This window comes from Lepidochelys kempii, chromosome 11 (genome assembly GCF_965140265.1).
Source record: "Lepidochelys kempii isolate rLepKem1 chromosome 11, rLepKem1.hap2, whole genome shotgun sequence".
NCBI lineage: Eukaryota > Metazoa > Chordata > Testudines > Cheloniidae > Lepidochelys > Lepidochelys kempii.
Window position 1 is genome coordinate 50971171 of NC_133266.1, and position 25349 is coordinate 50996519.

At 40.1% G+C, this 25349-nt stretch overlaps 1 protein-coding gene across 2 annotated transcripts in view; it reads left to right on the top strand.

Annotated features, from left to right (window-relative positions):
• GULP1 (GULP PTB domain containing engulfment adaptor 1) overlaps positions 1–25349 on the top strand; it is a 141733-nt gene that overhangs the window by 13330 nt on the left and 103054 nt on the right. For both annotated transcript variants that reach the window (XM_073306130.1, XM_073306131.1), the window contains exons 2-3: positions 2800–2895; positions 3671–3732. In XM_073306130.1, coding sequence (XP_073162231.1) covers positions 2841–2895; positions 3671–3732 — 117 coding nt within the window. In that variant the 5' untranslated portion in view covers positions 2800–2840. The remainder of the gene's footprint in view (positions 1–2799; positions 2896–3670; positions 3733–25349) is intronic.

The window sequence follows — 25349 nt, forward strand, 5'->3', positions numbered from 1 at the left end:
AACTAAGGGCATGTCTAAGGGCATGTCTACAGTTTGGACTATGGGGTTGTGAATAGGAGTATTACACCAAAGTGCTGTGCTGTCACTCCCCTGTGTGGACACTGCGAGCACAAACTAAAAGGTTCCTACCTCATGTAAATATAGTCCTGTTTGAAGAGAACTACGGTAATGCGAACTAGGAACCTTTTAGTGTCCTGCAGTGTCCACATGGGTGAGTTAAAGTGCATGCATCCAATGAAGTGAGCTGGAGCTCACAAAAGCTCATGCTCAGATAAATTGGTTAGTCTCTAAGGTGCCACAAGTACTCCTTTTCTTCTTATATACATAGACATCTGATGGTATCCCACTGAAGTCAGTGGAAATTTTACAGTCATAAGAAATGCAGAACCATTAAAACATTTTCATTAATATTTTAAATTCACATTTCAAGGTAGGTTGTCCTGTGTAATTGTGCACTGCTTTGGAACTGCACTCATTTAAAGAACAGGGAGAAGTCCAGTTCTCAGTATGTCTTGTCTGTACTGTAATCGTGGAGTGTGATTACAGCTCATTATGACATATCTGAGCTAGTTTTAATCTATTTAGCTACAAGTCCAGAGCAGTGAAGCTCTGGCATTGTGAGCTTTGGTGTGGGCTAGCTCCACGAGTAATTACTCATGGTGGGTTTGGTGTGGGCTAGCTCCACGAGTAATTACTCATGAACTGCCACAGCTTCACTGCTCCGGTACCTGAGCTAGCTAGATTAAAGCTGTATCAGACTGAGCTGTAATTACACCAAGTGATTACAATATAGACACACTCATCTGACCTCTCTCTCTTAATTTGGACCTTCCTGCTACCTGGCAAACCCACTTTTCCCTCATCTCCCTCTAAATAGTGTACTGATTTTTAAAACTATGATTCTTTAAAAAAATATATAATATATAAAACCAAATTAATCTTGGTTATGACGCTTTATCCTTTATTTTTTGTCTTCCAACTGTATTGATTATTAATTTAAAAAAATTTCATTACATCCTGGTGATCCCAGAACAACACATCACATCAGGGCCATTGACAGCTGATTTAATGTAGAGAAGTCTTCAGCTCAGAAATTATGCTGAGAGATTAGCCCAGCACACAGCAAACCCAGGATCAGGGGAGCAGAAAGGTCACTGTTGCATACACTTCCTCTCTCCCCGCCTTACCCCCCTGATATGCTGTGTGCTCCTCAACCATAGCCAAAAGCGCATTTATAGATACTGTAAAATATCAAATATTAAATTATACCACTTTAAGGAACAAGTAGCTAAATCTTGTTCTTTCATGCAAGAGCTTCACTTTCAAAGAATACTGCTTTGTATGCTACAGGACAGATTCAGTTTTTTTTTATACACACACCTTCCATTGAGTGGTGATTTTGTTATGAAAGTGACTGTGTAAAAATAGGTTTCAGAGTAACAGCCGTGTTAGTCTGTATTCGCAAAAAGAAAAGGAGTTCTAGTGGCACCTTAGAGACTAAACAATTTATTTGAGCATAAGCTTTCGTGAGCTATGCATTATGCTTATGCTCAAATAAATTGGTTAGTCTCTAAGGTGCCACTAGAACTCCTTTTCTTTTTGTGTAAAGATATATATCTTACAAATCAGATCTGCTCCTTACGCACATTCAGAGGTATAGCTCTTTGTTTAGTTAAAAAAATAAGTTTTACTGCTTTTACTCCTGTTAAGACTGCAAGAGCAAGCACAACTCAGAGAGAATGAGCTGGATTTTATTCATCCTTGTGTGTTATCAACAGAAAAAGTTAATTATTTAGTTATATCTGTGAAAACTCACTGAAGGCAAAGGGAATTGCATGTGCTTATTCAAGGGCAGAATTTTGCCTTATGCTACTCTTGTGGTGGTTCATTCAATGAGGTTCCAGATTCTGCTTCCATAACTCATGCTAACTGAAATGAGAATAGTCATATGTATAAGTAAGCGCTACTCACTGAGAGTAAAGTAATTCATCACAATTTTTTAAAAATCAGGAATGCCATGTAGTTATTTGAAAAAAATGGCCCAAGCCAAACATTTAATTTCTCCTCTACATCGTGTTTTAAGTGGATTTCTAAAATTCTGGTGTTCAGAATTATTCTTCTGAAACTTTAGCAGATTAGTTTTACATAAAATAGGCATTTTAAAATAGTCATTACAAAGAAAAGGAAAGGCAAATGTGTTTCACTGAGCAGTTAACACATGCTGTCAAAGCATAATAAAATTCACAGCAGGAAAAGTAAGACAATAGTGTACATTTCTTAGATGGATCATTAAAGGAAAATATGCAACTTTATTTAGGCCATCCAGTGAAAGATTAAAGTTTTAAAACTCTGGAGCTAATTGTTAACATGGTTTAAGACATCATTTTTTTACAGGAACCTTCCCTGTAGAAATATTGGAGATAACAGTTTTGTTTTTGATTTATTGTTTTTTATTGATTTTTGAAGAAATGAATACAATAGAGAAATCTAAGAAAAACAGTCTTCTAGATATACAACATAATACATCAGAATAAAGGTAATATGCAGTCAATGTTTGGAACATCTGCATGGTGAAGAAAATATCAGAAAGACAAGGGCAAACCACCTGGGATTGAAATACCACTTTTATAGGGAGGAGGAGGAAATCCAGAGATCAGGGCTTCAGATCTGATTTTAAGTTCAGTGAAAGGTAATTAAAATGGAAAATCTCATAAATGCCCAGGATGAAAAGTTAAGTTATTATATACCATTAAAAAGTCACAAAGCCTTTCTGGATAGTCAAATTTGTTTCTTATCTAGATTGATGTCGCTTATCTGGTCTTATCTTGTCTCCTGAAATAATGGAGTTACGGGACGAATTTGACGTTCATTTTCCAGCAAGAATTTTACCTAGCGGTCAGTGTTAAGCATAGTTTGTCATCATTATTCTAATACTATTCCCATAATATTTTGACATATTATAATTAGTTAGAAGCAGCTGAAGCCTTGTACAGCCAAGGTATGTGATTTTAAATTGACATGCGGGGATCTGCATTCATGCTTGTAAAAGGAAGCTCTTTCACATGACTGTGTATCTGCTGTAACTCCAATACCAAACAACTCTGCTGATTATTTTCTGTTTGGTTAGAGATAAGGTACAGCAATTCTACAGAGTGGTAGTACTTTGGAGAGGAAGGATGCTCCAGTGTAGAGTACTAGCCTGGGACTGGGGAAACCTGGATTCAAGTGCCTGATCTGCCACAGACTTTCTGTGGGATTATGGACAAGTTTGTTAGCGCCAGAGTTTTAAAGGTATTTAGGTGCCTAATGATGTAAATAGGTATCTTTTGGCATCAGAGAGTCAGGCACCTTGGCACTTTTGAAAATCCAAGTAGGTGCCCATCTGCATCTTTAGACACTAAGTACCTTTACAAATCTGGCCATTAGCCTCTCTGTGCCTCATTTCTCAATCTGTAAAATTGGGGAAATAGTACTGCTTTACCTCACAGGGATAAATTTATTAAAGTCTGTGAGGTGCTGAGATACTGTGGTAATGTGGCCCTTTATTATTACCTGCGATAGAAATATACTTATCTGAATAAAATTAGGATGACTGATGCATTTAAAGTTACAATAAGAATCAATAAGGCATTTAATCTAGTGCAATTTTTTTTGTTTTGCTTTTTTGCAGACAAAACATGGATGCACACTCCTGAGGCTTTATCCAAGCATTATATTCCCTACAATGCAAAGGTAAGAAAATGTCAATTAATTTCCTCTTTGTTTAAATTTTTAAAAATAAAATGAAAGGAAATTTTGAAATAAAAAGTCATTTTGAATAGAAAAATTGAAACATTTAATTTTGAAAATGTCAAAATGCTTCCATTTTTTTGATTTTCTTTTACTGAAACAGTTCAGCGAAATCAACCCGAATTTGTGAAATGTTTCAATGTTCCCAAATCTGCTTTTTAGTTTTATTTGTTTGCTGGAAAAACTTTCAGGCAAAAAATTTCACCCAGTTCTGTTTGGTGGATTCACTGCTGCATGGATTCTCTTCCTCTCCTCACAAGGAGTGCTGCCAATGTATCAAGCTACTTCAGCTCATCAGAGAGGTTCCTCAGCCAGCTCGTGGTCTTAGCGATGAGGATTCCTTCCTCATCCCCTATACATCTGACCAGCACCTGTTGTTCTGATTGTGTGCTGGGCCTCTGATTTGTCCTGTAGAGGCAGGTGATGAGAGACTGTTACAAAGATTTCAAATTTTGAAGGTTGTCACATCAGACTGATAACAAGATTTTTTGCTATAAGCTGGGGACTTATCAGTTGGAAGCAACAGAAGAGGACAAAGACCTGGGTGTACTGGTTGATCACAGGATGACTATGAACCATCAATGTAATATGGCCATGAAAAAGGCAAATGCAGCCCTATGATGCATCAGGCAAGGTATTTCCAGTAGAGACAGGAAGTGTTAGTACCATTACACACGGCACTGGTGCAGAGAAGGGCTACTAGGATGATCCAAGGAATGGAAAACCTATCTTTTGAGAGGAAACTCAAAGAGTCTGGCTAGTTCAGTCTAAACCACGGGTTCTCAAACTTCATCGCACCGTGACCCCCTTCTGACAGCAAAGTTACTGCATGACCCCCAGAAGGGGAGCAGAGACCAGGCCCCACTGCCTTGGGTGGGAAGAGAAGGGGCCACAGCCCGAGCCCCACTGCCCGAGGTGGACCTCAGGCTTCAGCTTCAGCCTGGGTCCCAGCAAGTCTAGTGCTGGCCCTGGCGACCCCATTAAAATGGGGTCACGACCCACATTGGGGTCCCAACTCACAGTTTGAGAACCACTGGTCTAAACAAAAGAAAACTGAGGGGAGATATAAGTGCTCTCTATAAATACATCAGAGGGGTAAAGGAGGAGGAGTTATTTAAGTTAAGCACCAATGTGGACACAAGAACAAATGGATATAAACTGGCCATCAATAAGTTTAGGCTCGAATTAGGCGAAGGTTTCTAACCATCAGAGGAGTGAAGTTCTGGAACAGCCTTCCAAGGGGAGCAGTGGGGACATAAAACCTAACAGACTTCAAGACTGAGCTTGATATGTTTATGGAGAGGATCGTATGATTGGACTGCCTACAATGGCATGTGGCCCATCAGCTACTGCCAGTAGCAAAAATCCCAATGGCTAGAGATGGGACACTAGATAGGAAGGGCTCTGAGTTACTACAGATAATTCTTTCCCAAGTATCTGCTTGATGGGTCTTGCCTACCTGCTCAGGGTCTAACTGATTGCCATATTTGAGTTTGGGAAGGAATTTTTCCCTGGGTCAGATTGGCAGAGACTCTGGGGTTTCTTCACCTTCCTCTGCAGCATGGGGCCCGGGTCACTTGCAGGTTTAAACCAGTGTAAATGGTGAATTCTCTGTAACTTGAATCTTTAAACCATGATCTGAGGACTTCAGTAACTCAGCCACAGGTTAGGGGTCCATTACAGAAGTGGGTGGGTGAGGTTCCGTAGCCTACAATTTGCAGGAGGTCAGACTAGATGATCACAATGGTCCACTCTGACTTTAAAGTCTAGGAGTCTGAGTCTTCCTGTCATAGATATTTGGTGGAATCATTGTTTCATCCATGTGTCAAGAGCAAAACCGTAACTGGACTTTGATCTCATAAAATAAATGTCCATGACCAAGTTACCTCCTCCATCTTCATTTTTCTTCTCTAGCTCTGATTTCTTTCTTGCATCTGTATAGAGGCAGAGGAATCTCATAGATAGGAGTTGATACAGGTATTCTGGAAAGTATTTCAAAATGCAGAAGGAAACAAAGAAACAGTGGATGACACAGTAATACCCATAAAAACAACAGTCCAGCATCAACAATTGTTAATGGAAATAATATTCAGTGGAAGACTATCTTCAGGTTTATTGTAAAGGTCAGTCATTCCAAGCAGATATCTATTTGGCTGAATGCATTCTCTAGTATATCTACCATTTAGTATGTGTTCACAACATCTAAGTTGTATTGGGTCTCTCTGTTACTTACCTTGAGCATTGGCAGATTGTGCAGCATACTCACCAGGATATCTTTGTAACTTCTCCAGTGCTGAGAGCATGCAACTGGTTTCCATCAGTGCAGCACATTGGTATAAAATGTTTGGCTGATATATCATAAATGAGGCTGCGAGTCTGTCACGAAGGTCATGGAATCCGTGACCTCTGTGACTTCTGTATCCGCTGGTGCTGGCTCAGCCCCTGGGCCAGCAGCAGCAGTTTGAGTGTGTGGGCAGGGGCTAGCGGTAGGGGGTTGGGTGGTGCAGGGAGCGGGGAGGGGCACTTACCTGGGGTGGGAGGCTCCCCGGCTCCCACTGGCATGCCCCCTCTGCAGCTCCCACTGGCTGAAGCTCCCGGCCAATAGGAGCTGCGGCAGGTGCTTGTGCCCCTGCCCTGGCCCCTGCCTCTGCCACCTAGGTGCTGCAGGGACGTGGAACCGGGTCAGAAGCCACTGACAGCCCCACCACCCGCCCCTCCAGCACAGACTCCGGGCCGCGTGCTGTGTCACGGCCCAACTCCTCCCACCAGCACCAGCGGGGGTCCCGGGCTGCGCACTGCACCATGGATCACCACCCCCCAGCATCAGTAGGGTCCCGGACCACCTCCCCCAGCACCAGTGATGCCCCTGGACCTCCCTCCCCAGCGCACCCATGGTCCCCTGCCCGAGTTTTAGTCACAGCGGGTATTTTTAGTAAAAGTCATGGACAGGTCACTGGCCCGTGAATTTTTGTTTATGGCCCGTGACGTGGCTATGACTTTTTTACTAAAAATACCCGTGACTAAAACATAGCCTTAATCATAAACAAGCCTCTGCACATGCTTTGCTAGAAGCACCACAGCAATAATCACAAGCTCATTAAATAGAATCTTTCAAAATTTCGCTTTAGTCTTGCAAAGACCAGTTGTTTCTCAGCAGTCAGCATTGCTATCAATTCAGGTGCCAGTCATGCTATTATCTTGTATTTTGAAAACAATATTGTAAGATTTAGGGAGCAAAAATCTATAAAAATGGAATACCGCTTGTAACGGATCAGTCAGCAAGAGTGCCTGAGTTTGAAACTACTATATTGATTCCTCTATTTATAAGCCTATATTTCAAAATAATAGCCCCAGAATTAAATTAATTACATTAAGTATAAATGTATGATGCTATAGTGTAGCAGTAGTATGATTTCTAATGGTAAAGAATTATTATTTTACTCAGGATGAGCTTTTTACATGGATTACAAAAACAGGCTGTTATTTATTTACAATATGAATATAAAACCCAATATCCAGCTCTAATATTTGAAACATTTGGCTCCCCACCAATGGCAATAATTTTCCTGGCTGAAACAGAAAGACTGAAATCCAGATCCTCAGCTGGTGTAAATCGGCATAGATCCACTGAGGCCAATGAGCTGTGCAAGTTTACACCAGTTAAGGATCTGTCTTTTCAATCCCAACTTTAAAGTGTCATTTTCATTACATTTTCTTGGCTTCCAATATTTTTCTTAGCTTTTAAGATTAAGGACATACATACATAAGTCCATCATTACTTTTTGTAGCACTCCAATTTTGTAACTCTATAATACTAAAAAGTGTATCCAACCAATTGAATATATTGTGCAAAATAATGGAACAAGCTTACGAAGCATTTATGAAGTTCCTGAGACTGGGATCAATAGTTTTTAGAAAGTGCTTACTGGCCACATAAATAGTACCCCATTGAGAATTCTACAGTATTGCGTATCCTATCTTCTCCTGCATTTGAACACTGACAAAGAACGATACCGTGACACTATTTCTCATGGGAATGATTGGATAAGGTAATTAGTTTCGTGAAAAGAAATAAAGATGAACTGCTTAAAAAGTCAAACAGAATAAAGCTTTATTATGGAAAATAATACCATAGAATCACATCCAAGTACATAACTCAGTTTAAATCAGCTAAACTAAAATAAATTCTCCAGAATAAAAAAAAGGAGTATACTAAGAATTTTTCCCAATTTTTTTTCAAAAAGTTAATGTTTTTTTCTGAGATGATGGAGAAGAAAATAAATTGGTAGTACATAACCAGAAATACTTTTTTTTTTTTTAAAGGCAGTGTACGTGCAATACATTACTATAGGTCTTTTTATATAAAAAGGCCAAGCAAAAGCAAATTCAGTGCAAGCTGAAAGGCCTAGCACCTTGCAGAATGGAGCTTTTATGTACAAATTGTAGAAGATTCATTGATAGTTTCTTTTTCTTTTTTTTGTTGTTGTTGCTTTAGAAAGTCCTTTTCATATATTTTAATAAAGAATTGGCAATGTAATATACTTCAGAGCACAGCATAGGCAACTTTAGTTGGGGTCCATGGCTGTAATTGCATCCACAGAAATCAGGCCAGGTCAGAACAAACCCAAGTGGTGGTATGATCTGGCACACGAGGTTGCAGTGCTATTCAGGTTTTGTTCCTGCCATTGATGGTGTGGGAAGTGACTAGCCTGCCCCAGACAGGCCCAGATCCAGTTGTTGCTGCCACTAGCATAATTGCATCAGGCCCAAAGTGACCCACAGGGCTGAAGTTCAGCAAGACGTGGGACGGGGAACAGCCCCCCAGCAGCACTGCCCTGCTTTTATTCCCCACAGATTGGGCAGCAACTCCACAGGGCTGGGCCCTCTCTGATCCTCCCCTCTCCTCCGCCCCTACCCCCCACCATCCCGTCTCCATCCCAAGTGGGATGGCAGCAACACCACAAGCCTGGGCACTCACTGACCCTCCCTGGTCCTTCATTCACACACCTATTGAATCGAATGGCTACACCCACTCCTGCAGCACAGCAAGTCCTAGACTCCCCACACAAACACACGCACACACACACACACACGCTACTGATGTGTTATTTATTAAAGAGTCTACCTCCAAAGGCAGAGTTCTATGATTTCATTTGTTCCCACTAGGGATGAAATCCTGGCACTATAGAGCCAAAGGGCGTTTTGCATTGTTCTCAATTTAAAATTCAGAGAAGTGCTTTTTGTTTTGGTTTTTATAAACCTAAACATTTGAGATTCCGGCCAGGAAAGATAAGAATGACTCCAGATGTTATTTCAAAAGAAGGGCTTTGTGCTAGTTTCCACCACTGTCCTATCCTGCTCCCACTGAAGTCAATGACAGAAAGCTTGCAGTGACTTCAGTGGAATCAGGACTGAGGGTGTTTTCAAGATGTAACTGTGCTGGAAGCTTAAATGGGTGATAAAAAGCATTTTTGAGCTAAAGGGAGGCAAGCTTTATAAAAAAATTAAATATTTCTCATTGATGTAATTCTCATAGTGCCTTGTAATTAAAAAACAGATTGATGAATTGTCTTCAAACTTTTGAGAAAAATTCTCCTTTGCCTTAAAGGTAATTCTGGGCGTTTTCAGGTTCAACACATTTTCCAAGACAAAATGATTAGGGTGATTAAAATAGAGTTTTATAACAGACTCTGGTTGCACCTTTAGTTATGGAAAGATTGCTCTCTCTCCATAATCTTCCCCTACTGAACTAAGGTATGTGTTCTGCCAATAGCAAGTTATTTCTTCCCAAAGCAGCAATAACTCTACAGTGTCACTTCGGTAGTACATTATATTGTTTTTCCATATTTCATATGTAATCATTTGGCTATTCGCTGACTTCTTTCATATTTCCATAGGGGGCATGCACACACGTTTGTGCTTTTTATTGGATCTGCCACATGGGTCCAATATTAGTGCTGGTGGCTGGCATCATGGTAAGAAGATGGTTTTGGGATTACGCTGCGGCTGGAGGCTATTATTGTCATACTTTACTATACATGCCACACTAAACTCACGGGAATGTACTGCCCAAAGACTGATAATGGCTTGGTGATGTATGAGGCAACCATGTTTTCAAATCAGTTTCAGGCTTATTTTCTTTCCACCACTTAAAACTTCAAGTTTGAGCTATGGATGAATTTGTTGATTCTCACCCAAGTTCATACTTGTCATTTAAAATAATAATAATAACCTTCCAGAAAAAGTTGTTGTGACCCATCTGTGCTACCCTACCTTTGACAATCAATCATTTGAAAACATTCCAGACAGTACACATATCCCTACACAACATGCCATCAGGGATATTTCATCCCCATTACTAAATGTGCAGTTTGGAATTAGAAATCTATAATACAGGCTAGATATGTAACAAGCACCAAATGCATTACAATTACATATCTAGCAACAAAATATTGCCTGAGAAAGTTATGTGGTGTCAATCCTGGCCATAACACACAAACTTTATTCATTGCAGTCTAAACTGATTCATTTTTATCTGATAACACTTTCTCCATCATATGTTAGTCCTGGACTAAGCTCAAAAGTTTTGCCAGAAGAGCTATGTTGGTTAGGAGGGTGAAAAAAATCACACCCCTAACCAATATAGCAATGCTGGGAAAAGTCCTGGTATAGACACAGTTATAAATTGGCAAAAAAAGTGCTTTTTCTGGTATAGTTTATTTCACTCAGAACACTGGAAGAAACTATACCTGCAAATACTCTTGCCCAAATAAGCTGCCATCTCCATTAGGAGGATTTCCTAGTATAGCTGTGCCTAGGTAGCTTTCGAGAGTCGACAAGGCCTTATTCTCTTATAGCCTTCTGCCTTATAGGTCTGTCAGATTCTGAACGCCCTTGGTTTATTTCCTTTTTTCCGTCGTGATTTTCCTTTTAAGCCGATACATTTATCTCAGTTCCTCTTTCTGTTAATGACGCTTTCCTCTGGAATTCCTATTTATGCCTATTATAAATTAGGGTGCCATTGGATGAGGGTAGCCCCATGATGACTGATATTAGCATGAGGAATAATTCTAAAATTGTAATAAATATATCACAAACAAAGGAGGCAAATGACAGAGTCTGGAATGACTATGGTCTTGGGCAGGTAAAAATAAATGAGACAATGCAAAGGGAAATTGTATACCATTTTCAAGAAAACTAAATGTAAAGAATGCCGGAAATGACAAGACACGGTAAAATAAAATAATAAAGATTAGAAGGTAAATGTTAGGTATAGTGAGACATTCTGAAGAGAGCTCCAAAATATCAGAAGTAAGAAACTAATGAAAGAGAAAGGGAGAACATAACAGGACATATAATGAGACATAGGAAAAGAAGATAATCATATTAAAATAATTATATTAACATTGTTTCAAATAATTTTCATTAAATAATACCAAAATATTCTAGATATCTTCATATTAATGTAGCAAATGTTTAAACACACAATAAACTCAGTATTGAAAGAAAAATTAAATAATAGACAGGGCAGAAAATTAAAATTAGTGCAAGAAAATGTAGATCCATAGTTATTGTATTATATTAGGATCCCTAGCTTTGGGTTCCATTGTGCCAGATAGAACAAACACATAGTAAGAGACATTTCCTTCCCCCAGAGAATCTTGAACTTTAGATCTCCAAAGAGAACTGCATGGAAAAACCCTCTGTGACTTCAGAGGGCCGGGAGAGTCTGCCTGTGCAGTTGTGTTTTGAGGGATCAAACATTTGAATAACAAGAAAACAGAGGGTGGGAGAAAGGAGGGGAACTGAAGTACAGAGGGATTAAGGAGCGAGATTTTCAAAGGAACTCACCTGTCACGGAGGCAGCTAAATGGGCCAGATTTTCCAAAGTTCTCAGATCCCAACACTTCCCATTTCTCTCATTGTTCTCAGTGGAAGTGGGTGGATGCTGAGCACTTCTGAAAATCTGGCCACTTATTAGGTCCTTACATGGGAGCTTTACGGTACCAAGCTCTTTTGAAAACCTGGTCCTCAATGACTTGCCCAACGTTACTCAGGAAAGCTGCAGCAGAGCCAAGAATTGAACCCAGATCTCCTGAGTGTCAGTCCATTCTTTTAACCACAAAACTGAGGGATAGCTCAGTGGTTTGAGCATTGGCCTGCTAAACCCAGGGTTGTGATTTCAATCCTTGAGGGGGGCCATTTAGGGATCTGGGGCAAAAATTGGGGATTGGTCCTGCTTTGAGCAGGAGTTGGACTAGATGACCTCCTGAGGTCCCTTCCAACCCTGATATTCTGGTAATATTCTGACCCTCTCTGCTGGTAAACTGTCCTGTCAATAATTAAGAGATTATGGTGCAGTAATATAAATAATATGTACAGAATATAGCACCTATGAATGGAGGCTTCCAAATTCAAAACCACATGCACACTGTGTGTGCCAGTCAAGCATACACACAAATGTACAATGCATGTGCACAAGTCAGGGTAGCTTGCATACCTTAATAGGTATGTGGCTACTGGCTAGTGTATGTGTACAAATGTTTGCCTTATATGTGCATTCGTTTCAGCTCACCCACAATCTTTGGATAATTTGGACCATATTTCATATATGCCGCTATGGAGATTAAACTTCAAAGATTTTGTATTCCTACTTCCTTTTTAAGATATCTGCAGGCTAAGTTTATAATATCAATGCCAAGTTTATAATATCAATGCCCACATCAGAGTACTACTGTTGTACTAGTTACAGGCATCCAGGGAAATATGTGCAAAAGATTTGGCAAAGATATACTTTCATAAGATAATTCATATATGATAAATAATTGAAATAAAGAGAAAACACTTAGCTACTTCTAATTTCTGAAACCCAAACTTTGAGCAAATACTCCTATACCTGGAACTTGATCTGTAACTAAGCTAATGTGCCATCAACTGAATGTAGTTTTAATAAATAGGTGGCCAATGTGCCATCAAGGCATAGCCACAACTCTGACTTTCAACAGTATTCAGTTAGTTTGTTCTAAAGTTTGTTCAGTGCTGGTTTGAATGAAATGTTATGGCATACAATTTGCTCATTTATCCAAATGTGCATTCCTGTCCCTTGCTTAAAAAAAAAAAGATAAAATAAAAGCAACATTGGTCAAATATCTTTGCCTGATTCTGATCTCAGTTACATTAGTGAATTATTGCCTTATTGGAATTAAGCTTTATATATAGCTTTAATTCCAATAAGGCAATATATATATAGGTGTAAGTGACAGAATCAGAATATTGGCTACATGAACTGTAACTAACACACATTAGAAATAACAATTAAAAGGCAAATTCAGATATTCAATCCACCCAACAAATCTCTCATTTGCTACGTATATCTCTTTCATATTCTGCACTTGGTCCCTTCACAATACCAATTAATAGGATTTTTCTGTAGGGATCAGGTACAGAATATAAAACAGAGATCTGAAATGCAAATAAAAGGTATAAGCTGTATATTCCAGAGAAGGACTTGACCTTACCAATTTTTCTCTCTAGATAGATAGATAGAAACATCATATATGTATAGTATTTATATGTATATTACTATATAATGTGTGTGTGTGTGTGGAGAGAGAGAGAGAGAGAGCAAACAGAATATAACCTAGTATACATAAGCTGCCAGAAAACAGTGAGAGCAGCTGTATACATGTAGCTAGGTCTTCCATGTTTGTGTATCTCATTGTTCTTGACTGAAGCAGTTAGCTCCATTTGTTTTGAGAAAATTATTTTATAGGACAAGCATACATTGAGATGATAATCCAACATGCTCTGACGTTTTGTGCAATAACAAAGTCAGTGTAATAAAAATTATTTACAGAGAAGACAAGTGGAAATTTTCCCATTGTGGCAATATCCCTCTTCCTGCAGCAAGTTTACATTAACATACTTTGACATTATACACTATATCAAAGGAGATATTTCCAGAGATATAACTTGAAGTTTAAAAACAGGCATTTGTTGAATCTTTATATAGCAATTTTGAAGGGCCTTTATGTCAGATCCTGTCCCATTGAAGTTAGTGACAAAACTCCCACTGACTTCTCTGGGGGCTGGAACATGCTTCTACCGGGTTAATGGTATACCAACTACTCTTTGGATTCTTCCACCCTGTGGCACTTCTCCTGCCTGTGAGTCTGCACACTGTTTATACTGTCCTTATTTCTCTATTGAATTAAACTAGTGAAACACAATTGTTTAATCTTCTCCACAGGATTATCTGAAAATACTTAATGAGAAAAATTGACTATAAAGTAAATAAATTTGAGGGAGGAAAGAAAATAGTTCTTAATATTTTAAGCTAATGTAAAATAAACCCAAGTGATAAAAGTCATTTATAGGAAAAATCAATAAGCTAAAGACTTAATGTTGATCCATATAAGAGTACATTAGTTAGATAACTAAAAGATTTGCCAGTCATAGTAACTGAGTTGGAAGTAGGATCAATAAGATGACCTTTGGCTTAAGAATCAAATAAGGTGCAAGCGAGCTGGAGGTATAAGATGACACAAAAAAGTAAGGTCCACAAATAATTTTAGGTAAGGGGTTTTTAAAGCTGGAATTGAAAATAATTTATGAGAGTCAACAAAGTCCTCAAAGGTTGGGGGTGATGTGCTCAGAGTTATAGCCCTGAGCAAGGAGCTGTATGTGGTAGAGCTTTGAACAACTAAAAGTTTGGGAAGCAGAAATAAGTGGTGGCGTAATAAGGAATTGAATCTTATGTATGTACTTCATATTACAAGATGAACAAACAAACAGATTGCTGAAAATGTCTTTCCTGCTGTTCAGCGGGAAGTTTTTTTCTGAAGCTCCATGAAATTGGTTCATTTAAATATCATTCGTGACTGGGTCTTCAGCAGCTGAATAAAATATATATATAGCTGCTGGCACAGAATGGGGCTTCATGCATATTATGGCCATGTAGACCATAACATCACAAAGACTTTTTTATATCCTAATATACTTTTGACTGGCATAAACATAGCAAGAGTAGAAAGATGGGAAAACACCTTTAGACTGCAGTGATAAGGAATAGAAATGGAAGATGGTAGAAAGATGAAGGAATGTTGCTGAAAACCTGGAGGGGCAGGAAAGGAACAAATTTAAGGATTGATCCTGTAGGCTACTGAGCTGCTCCTATAGAGGACCCTTGGGAGCTGAAAGGCCTTTGGGGCCACACAGGTACCATTTAGCTCCTTGCAATCTTTTTATAATCTTACCCCCCAAAAAACCTGCAAGGAGTGCCATGTAGGCCATGTTCTGCACCCAGGCAGAGCCTCACTGAAGTCAGAAAGGATCTTTGCAGGCTCAGACGTCCACCTGTGTTGGGCAGCTTGTCGGAGCAGGACCCAAATTTATATTCATTACATAAATATGTATTTTGACATTGACACCATTATATAGTGGTAGTGCTATCTGAACATTGCTGGGGTTATTTGTCAACTAACCATTCATGCAAATACTTAAATATAGTACTACAATAATATTGTTGTCTGTAAAACTGACCACAGTTTACCGAACTAATGATTTAGTGCAGTATTTATAAGGGGGAAAAAATGAATCTAGCTGTCAAAGCTATAATTTAAAGCCATCGGAAAATACCCTTTAAAATTTCTATTCACCTGAAAGTAGTTTCATAGAATCATAGAATGTCAGGGTTGGAAGGGACCTCAGGAGGTCATCTAGTCCAACCCGCTGCTCAAAGCAGGACCAATCCCCAACTAAATCATCCCAGCCAGGGCTTTGTCAAGACGAGCCTTGAAAACTTCCAAGGAAGAAGATTCCACCACCTCCCTAGGTAACGCATTCCAGTGTTTCACCACCCTCCTCGTGAAAAAGTTTTTCCTAATATCCAACCTAAACCTTCCCCACTGCAAATTGAGACCATTACTCCTCGTTCTGTCATCTGCTACCACTGAGAACAGTCTAGAGCCATCCTCTTTGGAACCCCCTTTCAGATAGTTGAAAGCAGCTATCAAATCCCCCCTCATTCTTCTCTTCTGCAGACTAAACAATCCCAGTTCCCTCAGCCTCTCCTCATAAGTCAAGTGTTCCAGTCCCCTAATCATTTTTGTTGCCCTCCACTGGATGTTTTCCAATTTTTCCACATCCTTCTTGTAGTGTGGGGCCCAAAACTGGACACAGTACTCCAGATGAGGCCTCACCAATGTCAAATAGAGGGGAACGATCATGTCCCTCGATCTGCTGGCAATGCCCCTACTTATACATCCCAAAATGCCATTGGCCTTCTTGGCAACAACGGCACACTGTTGACTCATTTTCAGCTTCTCGTCCACTGTAACCCCTAGGTCCTTTTCTGCAGAACTGCTGCCGAGCCATTCAGTCCCTAGTCTGTAGCAGTGCATGGGATTCTTCCATCCTAAGTGCAGGACTCTGCACTTGTCCTTGTTGAACCCATTAGATTTCTTTTGGCCCAATCCTCTAATTTGTCTAGGGCCCTCTGTATCGTATCCCTATCCTCCAGCGTATCTAGCTCTCCTCCCAGTTTAGTGTCATCTGCAAACTTGCTGAGGGTGCAATCCACACCATCCTCCAGATCATTAACGAAGATATTGAACAAAACCAGCCCGAGGGCCGACCCTTGGGGCACTCCGCTTGATACCGGCTGCCTACTAGACATGGAGCCATTGATAACTACCCGTTGAGCCCGACAATCTAGCCAGCTTTCTATCCACTTTATAGTCCATTCATCCAGCCCATATGTCTTTAACTTGCTGGCAAGAATACTGTGGGAGACCGTGTCAAAAGCTTTGCTAAAGTCAAGGAACACCAAATCCACTGCTTTCCCCTCATCCACAGAGCCAGTTATCTTGTCATAGAAGGCAATTAGGTTAGTCAGGCATGACTTGCCCTAGCTGAATCCATGCTGACTGTTCCTGATCACTTTCCTCTCCTCTAAGTGCTTCAGAATTGATTCCTTGAAGACCTGCTACATGATTTTTCCAGGGACTGAGGTGAGGCTGACTGGCCTGTAGTTCCCAGGATCCTCCCCCTCCCCCTTTTTAAATATGGGCACTACATTAGCCTTTTTCCAGTCGTCCGGGACCTCCCCTGATCACCATGAGTTTTCAAAGATAATGGCCAATGGCTCTGCAATCACATCCACCAACTCCTTTAGCACTCTCGGATGCAGCACATCCGGCCCCATGGACTTGTGCTCGTCCAGTTTTTCTAAATAGTCCCGAACCACTTCTTTCTCCACAGAGGGCTGGTCACCTCCTCCCCATGCTGTGCTGCCCAGTGCAGTAGTCTGGGAGCTGACCTTGTTTGTGAAGATAGAGGCAAAAAAAGCATTGAGTACTTTAGCTTTTTCCACATCCTCTGTCACTAGGTTGCCTCCCTCATTCAGTAAGGGGCCCACACTTTCCTTGACTTTCTTCTTGTTGCTAACATACCTGAAGAAACCCTTCTTGTTACTCTTAACATCTCTAGCAAGCTGCAACTCCAGGTGTGATTTGGCCTTCCTGATTTCACTCCTGCATGCCCGAGCAATGCATTCGCTGGTCCTGGTCCAATCTTCCCTGGTCATTTGTCCAATCTGCCACTTCTTGTAAGCTGCTTTTTTGTGTTTAAGATCAGCAAGGATTTCACTGTTAAGCCAAGCTGGTCGCCTGCCATATTTACAATTCTTTCTGCACATCGGGATGGTTTGTCCCTGTAACCTCAACACATGTTTTCCAGCATGACTTTTTAAAAAAAAGTTTATAAGGAACAAAATAGCTATGCTGCATATCAATATTGGAATTGTTTAAAACAATGTTTTTTCCCCAGAACACAATAAGGTATATTAAATATTTTTATATATATAACTTGCATTACATTTACATTTCTCTCTTTTTAGTGAACTCCTATAGGAATCAGCTGTGTTTAATTAGATTGTAATGACACCATATTTGTCAACTGAAAAATATTTTACGGGTGTTTCTTTTATTATTTAGATGCACAGTAAATGATGGGTAGGCCCTAATCTGCTTTTCTTTTAGTTCAGCTTGTTATATTTATGGATGCCAAATTCTTCGTAAACTATCTGTCCTGCTTAACTGTCTTTACCCCAAAATTCAGATTTACTCTAGGGGCATGTGCAGGTTCTAATGTTTGCATTTCTTGTGTTTTTGTTTGTTTTTCACTCAAGAAGCTATTTGTGACCCAAAATAATGAGACACCTGTTCTTTTCATTGGCATTCAATTCATGAATGGTGGAAATACTATGAGAAGATTTCATGTTGCCTTATTTCAGTTCTATAAATGACTTTTGGAGGCCAGAAAGCTTTTGGGAAAATGCAAATACCAATAACCAGATACTCCAGTGTAGTAACATTCTATTCTACACAATGCGCCAGACCCTGTCCAATCGTTAGAGAAATATATAAGGCCCAAAAGACAGCAGAACAGGATAGTTTTCCCACACAAGTAGGGCAAGCCAGAATTTATTCAAGTGGGTTACTATATCCACTGAGTGCTATATAATTGGGAGAGGGACAAATAGATTAACGAAGATGTGACTCCACTGGTGAAACGTCTTATGTGGAGATCTGGTGCTCCGCAACCAGCCCTTCCACCACACAGAACCCTTGTGCAAAGCTCAGTTCAATAGGGCTTTGTGAAGGGAGTTAGGAATTGGCCCAGGCTGAATAACTGATGCAATGCAAATGCCTATGCTATATTACGACAAGTACATAAAGCAAAGGATTGATACACAAATGGCAGAAGACACAGCATATGAACACTTTGGGTCTGATTCTCCAACTGCCTTGCACCTTGTGTAGTTGTTACTAACTGTATAAAAGTGAATGAACAGAAGGTGTCCTTAAGCATTTTATGTTCTTTCTACACAGATGCAAATGACTACACAGAGTGCAAGGCAGTTAGAGAATCAGGCCTTTAGTCTTCAAGCTACAGAACAACATATCAGAATATAATACTGCTTAAGAAAGCTTTTTCACTTTTCTGAAGAAAACGGGGGGACATGCTGTGTTTGAAGCTACTCAGAGCTTTATATGCTTGGAAGTAGTCCTTTGGGGAGTGGAGCCTCAGTTTTTGGGTGGACAGAATAAGAAATTATGAAGTTGCTAGATAATAGGGTGACCAAATGACAAGAACAAAATAATGGGACACATGGGGGAGCAGCCACAGGGCCGGGTCTAGGTTTTTTGCCGCCCCAAGCAAAAAAAAACCACCAAAAAAAGCCGGAGTGCCGCCGAAGCAAAATATCGGGACAAATGGCATCCCAACTGTACATCGGTCGGGACACGGAACAAACAACGAAATATCAGAGGTTTCAGAGTAACAGTCGTGTTAGTCTGTATTCGCAAAAAGAAAAGGAGTACTTGTGGCACCTTAGAGACTAACCAATTTATTTGAGCATAAGCTTTCGTGAGCTATAGCTCACTTCATTGGATGCATACTGTGGAAAATACAGAAGATGTTCATATACATACAAACCGTGAAAAAATGGGTGTTTACCACTACAAAAGGTTTTCTCTCCCCCCACCCCACTCTCCTGCTGGTAATAACTTATCTAAAGTGATCAATCTCCTTACAATGTGTATGATAATCAAGGTGGGCCATTTCCAGCACAAATCCAGGGTTTAACAAGAAAGTCTGAGGAAGGGGGGGTAGGAAAAAACAAGGGGAAATAGGTTACCTTGCATAATGACTTAGCCACTCCCAGTCTCTATTCAAGCCTAAGCTAATTGTATCCAATTTGCAAATGAATTCCAATTCAACAGTCTCTCGCTGGAGTCTGGTTTTGAAGTTTTTCTGTTTTAATATCGCAACTTTAACGTCTGTAATCGCATGACCAGAGAGATTGAAGTGTTCTCCGACTGGTTTATGGTTTGTCTGTAGGCAAGGACTGGCCTGTCTCCCAAGGTTTGTGAGAGACAAAGGATGACCTAACACTCTCACAAATCTTGGGAGACAGGCCAGTCCTTGCCTACAGACAGCCCCCCAACCTGAAGCGAATACTCACCAGCAACCACATACCACACAACAGAACCACTAACCCAGGAACCTATCCTTGCAACAAAGCCCGTTGCCAACTGTGCCCACATATCTATTCAGGGGACACCATCACAGGGCCTAATAACATCAGCCACACTATCAGAGGTTCGTTCACCTGCACATCTACCAATGTGATATATGCCATCATGTGCCAGCAATGCCCCTCTGCCATGTACATTGGTCAAACTGGACAGTTTCTACGTAAAAGAATAAATGGACACAAATCAGATGTCAAGAATTATAACATTCATAAACCAGTCGGAGAACACTTCAATCTCTCTGGTCACGTGAATACAGACATGAAAGTTGCGATAGTACAACAGAAAAACTTCTAAACCAGACTCCAGCGAGAGACTGTTGAATTGGAATTCATTTGCAAATTGGATACAATTAACTTAGGCTTGAATGGAGACTGGGAATGGCTAAGTCATTATGCAAGATAACCTATTTCCCCTGTTTTTTTTCCTACCCCCACCCCCTTCCTCAGACGTTCTTGTTAAACCCTGGATTTGTGCTGGAAATGGCCCACCTTGATTATCATACACATTGTAAGGAGAGTGATCACTTTAGATAAGCTATTACCAACAGGAGAGTGGATTTGGTGGGGAGGGTGGGGAGAAAAACTTGGATTTGTGCTGGAAATGGCCCAATTTGATTATCATACACATCGTAAGGAGAGTGATCACTTTAGATAAGCTATTACCAACAGGAGAGTGGGGTGAGGGGAGAGAAAACCTTTTGTCGTGGTAAACACCCATTTTTTCATGGTTTGTATGTATAAGAACATCTTCTGTATTTTCCACAGTATGCATCCAATGAAGTGAGCTGTAGCTCATGGAAGCTTATGTTCAAATAAATTGGTTAGTCTCTAAGGTGCCACAAGTACTCCTTTTCTTTTAACTAAATATCAGGACAGTCCCGAATTTATCGGGACGTCTGGTCAGCCTACTAGATAAATTGCACTGCCATGTTTTGCATTCTGTTTATGTGGTCCTGCAATCACATGTCCCTGCATTTTATCACATGGGTATTAGATAGTCCATGTGCAAGAGGTAGCAATGTTCCTACCCACCATGATTTTTATTTACTTTCTATACTGCAAATGTAATTGCTTGCAGTGGGAAATCATATTGTCAGGAAAATGACTTTTTACTGAAGCACACAAGTTTTTAAAAAAATTAAATGGAATTTTCAAACCGATAAAGTAGGGTTGCTTGCTATGGTCCTCCTGATATGTATTGTGGTTGTCAAAACTTCAGCAGGGACCTAAGTATGATAGTATTCAATTTGGTGTCTCCAGAGTTTATTACATTAAACTGACGTGAGCACTAAGTTTAGTTCTTATGCATGAGAAAATGAATCTAACTGGGAAGACTCACATTAAAAAGGAAAATGAATAGCAGCACTGTTAAAGCTTTTAAAAATCACATTTTCTTACCCATTAGAAGTAATTTAAATTTGTACACTACATCTGATATATGCAGTAGAGGGATCTGCTGAGGTGTTAAGTATCCTCAACTTCCATTGATTTCAGTGGGGGTTGAGGGTACTCTGCATCCCCTGGGAATTCCCTCAGCACTTGAGAGGACTAGATCCCAAATTACTTGCTTGGAACAAGATGTGTGATGGCTACTCAGAGATGTGGCTATTTGTTCCAGATCGAAGAAAACTAAACCACAGGGATTTCGCCACACAGAATAATAAGGCCTGTTGCAGATAGAGACAAACAAAATAAAGAGAAGTCTACGTGAAAAGGGGGTTGTTCCCTGAAGTCCAGTGAATAGAGATTTGTATAGTTCTCTTAGTGTCCCTTTCTGTTCCTTCCCCCTTGCTGGTATATATTCCTCCATCGCTCCTGAACCAGCTCTAAGCAACCAATTAGGCTCATTGACATTCCCCTCCAGGAATTCTTGTTGCACAATTAGATTGTCTGCTGAATTGTAGGCCACTCAAACCTCAGGTTGCAGTTCCCCCTGAAATCACAAGCAGCAGCTGCAGCAATGTGAGGCTGCTTTAAACAAGGCTTTAACCTCCTGTCTGCCACAGGCCTCAGATAGTTACATGGCAACTATTTCAACTAACATGCTGCACAATCCAGCGAGAGGTTTTAGATTATCTGAGTGTTCTATAAACATACACGGCCCGATTCTCATTTAAACTCAACTCGAAACTAATCTGTGTTTGTATACTGTACACTGCCAGGGTGATGTAAGTGGCCTTTGTTTCAATGAGAATTGGAACCACAGCTATTATATGGATACGGTATTTGTACCTTGTCAAAACCTTTCCATAATCTGTCAGGCAACAGGAACTGGGAACTACCATTCCCTTTTTCTCATTGACTGTTTTTCTTCACTCTGTAAAATTAGCAAACTATCCTCCCTTCCTCTCCTATAAAAAGCTAGAAAAAATAACTATAATGTTTCTACATAAAAAAAAAAAAATCGCTTCTTGAACAGGAGCAGCAGCAACTGCTGAGCAACAACCAGAAAAACCTAATCTGTTTACCAACAAAAACAAAACTACAGGAATCCCACTAACCACCAGTCAAAACAACATGAAAAATATAGTCAGCCATTTTGGAAAAATCCATTTCACACTTACTGAACTGTCTGTCCTCATGTAGAATATCATCCTCAGAAGGAAACTGTTGGACAGATCACTAGCTCCTCTCAGTGACCAGTGAAAACCATCTTTACCAGAGAGTTACATTCACTAGCCAGTCACAGAGGCTGAATCCCCCATTTTGCTGCTGCTGTCAGGAGCCTCTTCTTGAGTGACTCAAGCACAAAGAGAGCACAAAGGTGGCTTACAGCCCTGGCCCCACACTCCAGGCTGCATTTTGCGCTTGTATCAGGGAATTGGGGTTAGGATTTAAAAGGAATCTCACTATTTGTGTTTCAGGACATAAGCAGGCCACTAAGAAACTATTCCCATAGGCATAGTATTGTATAAATGTCTGTTACAGCAGTTTTACACCTTCATTTGAAGTATCTAATATTTGCCCGACACAAAATCTTGAAGGAAACCAAGTCGAGTTCATTGCCTGCATCCTAGCAGGATTACTTTTCAGTTTGTTAATGTTGCTTTAATATCACTAAAGATAAGATAACTGGTAGTAGAATAGGATTATTTAGTCAGATGATAAATGTGTGAATGAATGTTGCACTGTTATAGACAGACAATTTGAGGCACTGCGTAGAAACATCCCTGTGGCATATATCTGATTATAACTCTAATAATCAGCATATATGCACATTCAGAGTATCTAAAATCTGAGATAGAAAAGAGATAAGTAGTTAAGCTAGTTACAATTTCAGTTAAGACACTGTAGGAGGGAATGCAAATCTTGTCAACAATCAATTACAGTATTATGGCTGGAATCTCATTGATACTACAGAACAATAGCTTTCCTTAAGACAGGACTGCATATCCAACATGCACTAGGATAGGGTCTTGAGGAATTACTGCAACTATTTGATATATAACAGTTGAACCTCTGCAAAAAATGTAGACGTATCTTAATGACAGAATTACAACTTTCAAAGGGCAAATACAAAAGCATCTCAAATACCAACTCATTACTCTGCTGTCACTAATTGTGTTCAAGGCTACAGTTAGAGCAAATAAAATTAAGGCTGATTAAGACACCAGAATGATAATCATTCTGAAAAGGATGATCAGAGATTGCAACTATTTTTATTTATTTGTATAATGATGACTTCCACTACGTGTTGTCCACATTTGAGTTCTTCCCTCCCAATATGCCTACACTCCAAAATCAGACCCTCAGCAGTGAGTCTCAGAGCCCGGGTCAGCTGTCTTGGGCTTAGGATAACCATGTGTCCCAAATTGGGCAGGATAGTCTGGAAATGCAGAGTTCAAGTTCCAGTCCAGGGCTGGAGGAGTAGGGGCGGGGCCACAGAGAGGGTGGGGTTCCTGCATCTGTCCCACTTTTGCCTTTTGAAAAGGTGGTCACCCTATTCAGTCTGAACAGGCTCACACTACAGGGCTAAAAATAACAGTGTAGAAGTTTGAGCTCGGGTTGAGAGCCCAGGCTCCGAGACCCTTCCTCCTCACTGAGTTTCAGAGCCTGGGCTCTGACCGAAGCCCGAATGTCTATACTGCTATTTTTAGCCCCATAGCAAGAGCCCAAGTTAATTGACCTGCACTCTGATACTTGCTGCTATGGGGTTTTTTTATTTTGTTTTATTTTTGCAGTGTAGATGCACTCTCAGCTCACAATTAAGAATTAAAAACTTGTCAATCAAATTTTAAACGTGAGGCATAATCCCTCTTTTAAAAGCAGACAACCTGGCAATCTGATTTACGTTTAAGGTTCAAAACACCTATGCTTCACTGAGGATCACAACATTTCCATGCACTACCTCATCACTTGATGAAGCTTATTAAATAGCTTCTTTTCTCCTTCTCCAAATATCTCCACTCCCGGAGTTCTGCAGTCCAACCTTCTCTGCTACTAAACCATGCACATCTGGAAATGAGCTCTTTGCTATCATGTTTTCCCATCTGCTGTTTATTTAGCTTTGATGGTCAAACTTACTAGCAATTGCTTAGATCATTATGTATTAATTCTACCTCAGAGCAGTAAGATGGACTAGATGATCTCTCAAGATCTCTTTCAACACTACATTTCTATGATTCTGTGAGTGGTCTTGGTTTCAGGACGTGATCAGTCTAATCTCCCAGCTCTGGACACCTTTTTCCCCCTGTATAGGCCGTTTTGGCTCTCATGCTCTTGCAATTTTTTCTTTTAAGTTACTGGGGATCCCCATTATTAATGACTTTTTCCTGTTTCTTTCAGTTTTGAGCCTTTGTAGAAAGAGGGATGAGAGGCATTACACACTAGTTTGGCTCTATCAGTTATGATACTTGCACTTGCTAGCACTGCTGTTGGAACAGCACAGATGGGCCACACATGGGCCAGGAATGTGGCCCGATGTTGTTGTTTCTATTTTAGCACCAGCCATTAAATGAGATCAAAACCCCATTGTGTTGGGCACTATAAGTAATTTATTGCAATTATAAAAGCTTACTTAGATTGTAAGCTATTTGGGGTTGGGACCATCTTTCTCTTTTGTGTTTGAACAGTGCCTGCCACAACTGGGCTGAGAATCTAGGTGCTAACATAATACAAATAATAGAACTAATAATAAACATAATGAGACTCAGTCATTGCCTTCAAGAATTCATTATATAAGTAACAAGACAAAGTGTGGGGACCGGGAAGTATTATTGTCCTGAATTTTACAGGTGATGAATTCAGGCAATAACTTGCCCAAGGTCATGGAGAAAGTTGGTTGCAGAGCTCACAATTTAACCCAGCTCTCTAGAGTCCCAGTCCAGTGTATTCAGCACAAGACCAATCCTCTCTATGTATTTTCTAGAATGTTTTCATTTGAAAGACAGCATTTATTATATAAAGCATTTTACAATAGTAAGCCTCTTCCTTATTTCACATTTAATTAAAAATGTGAGTC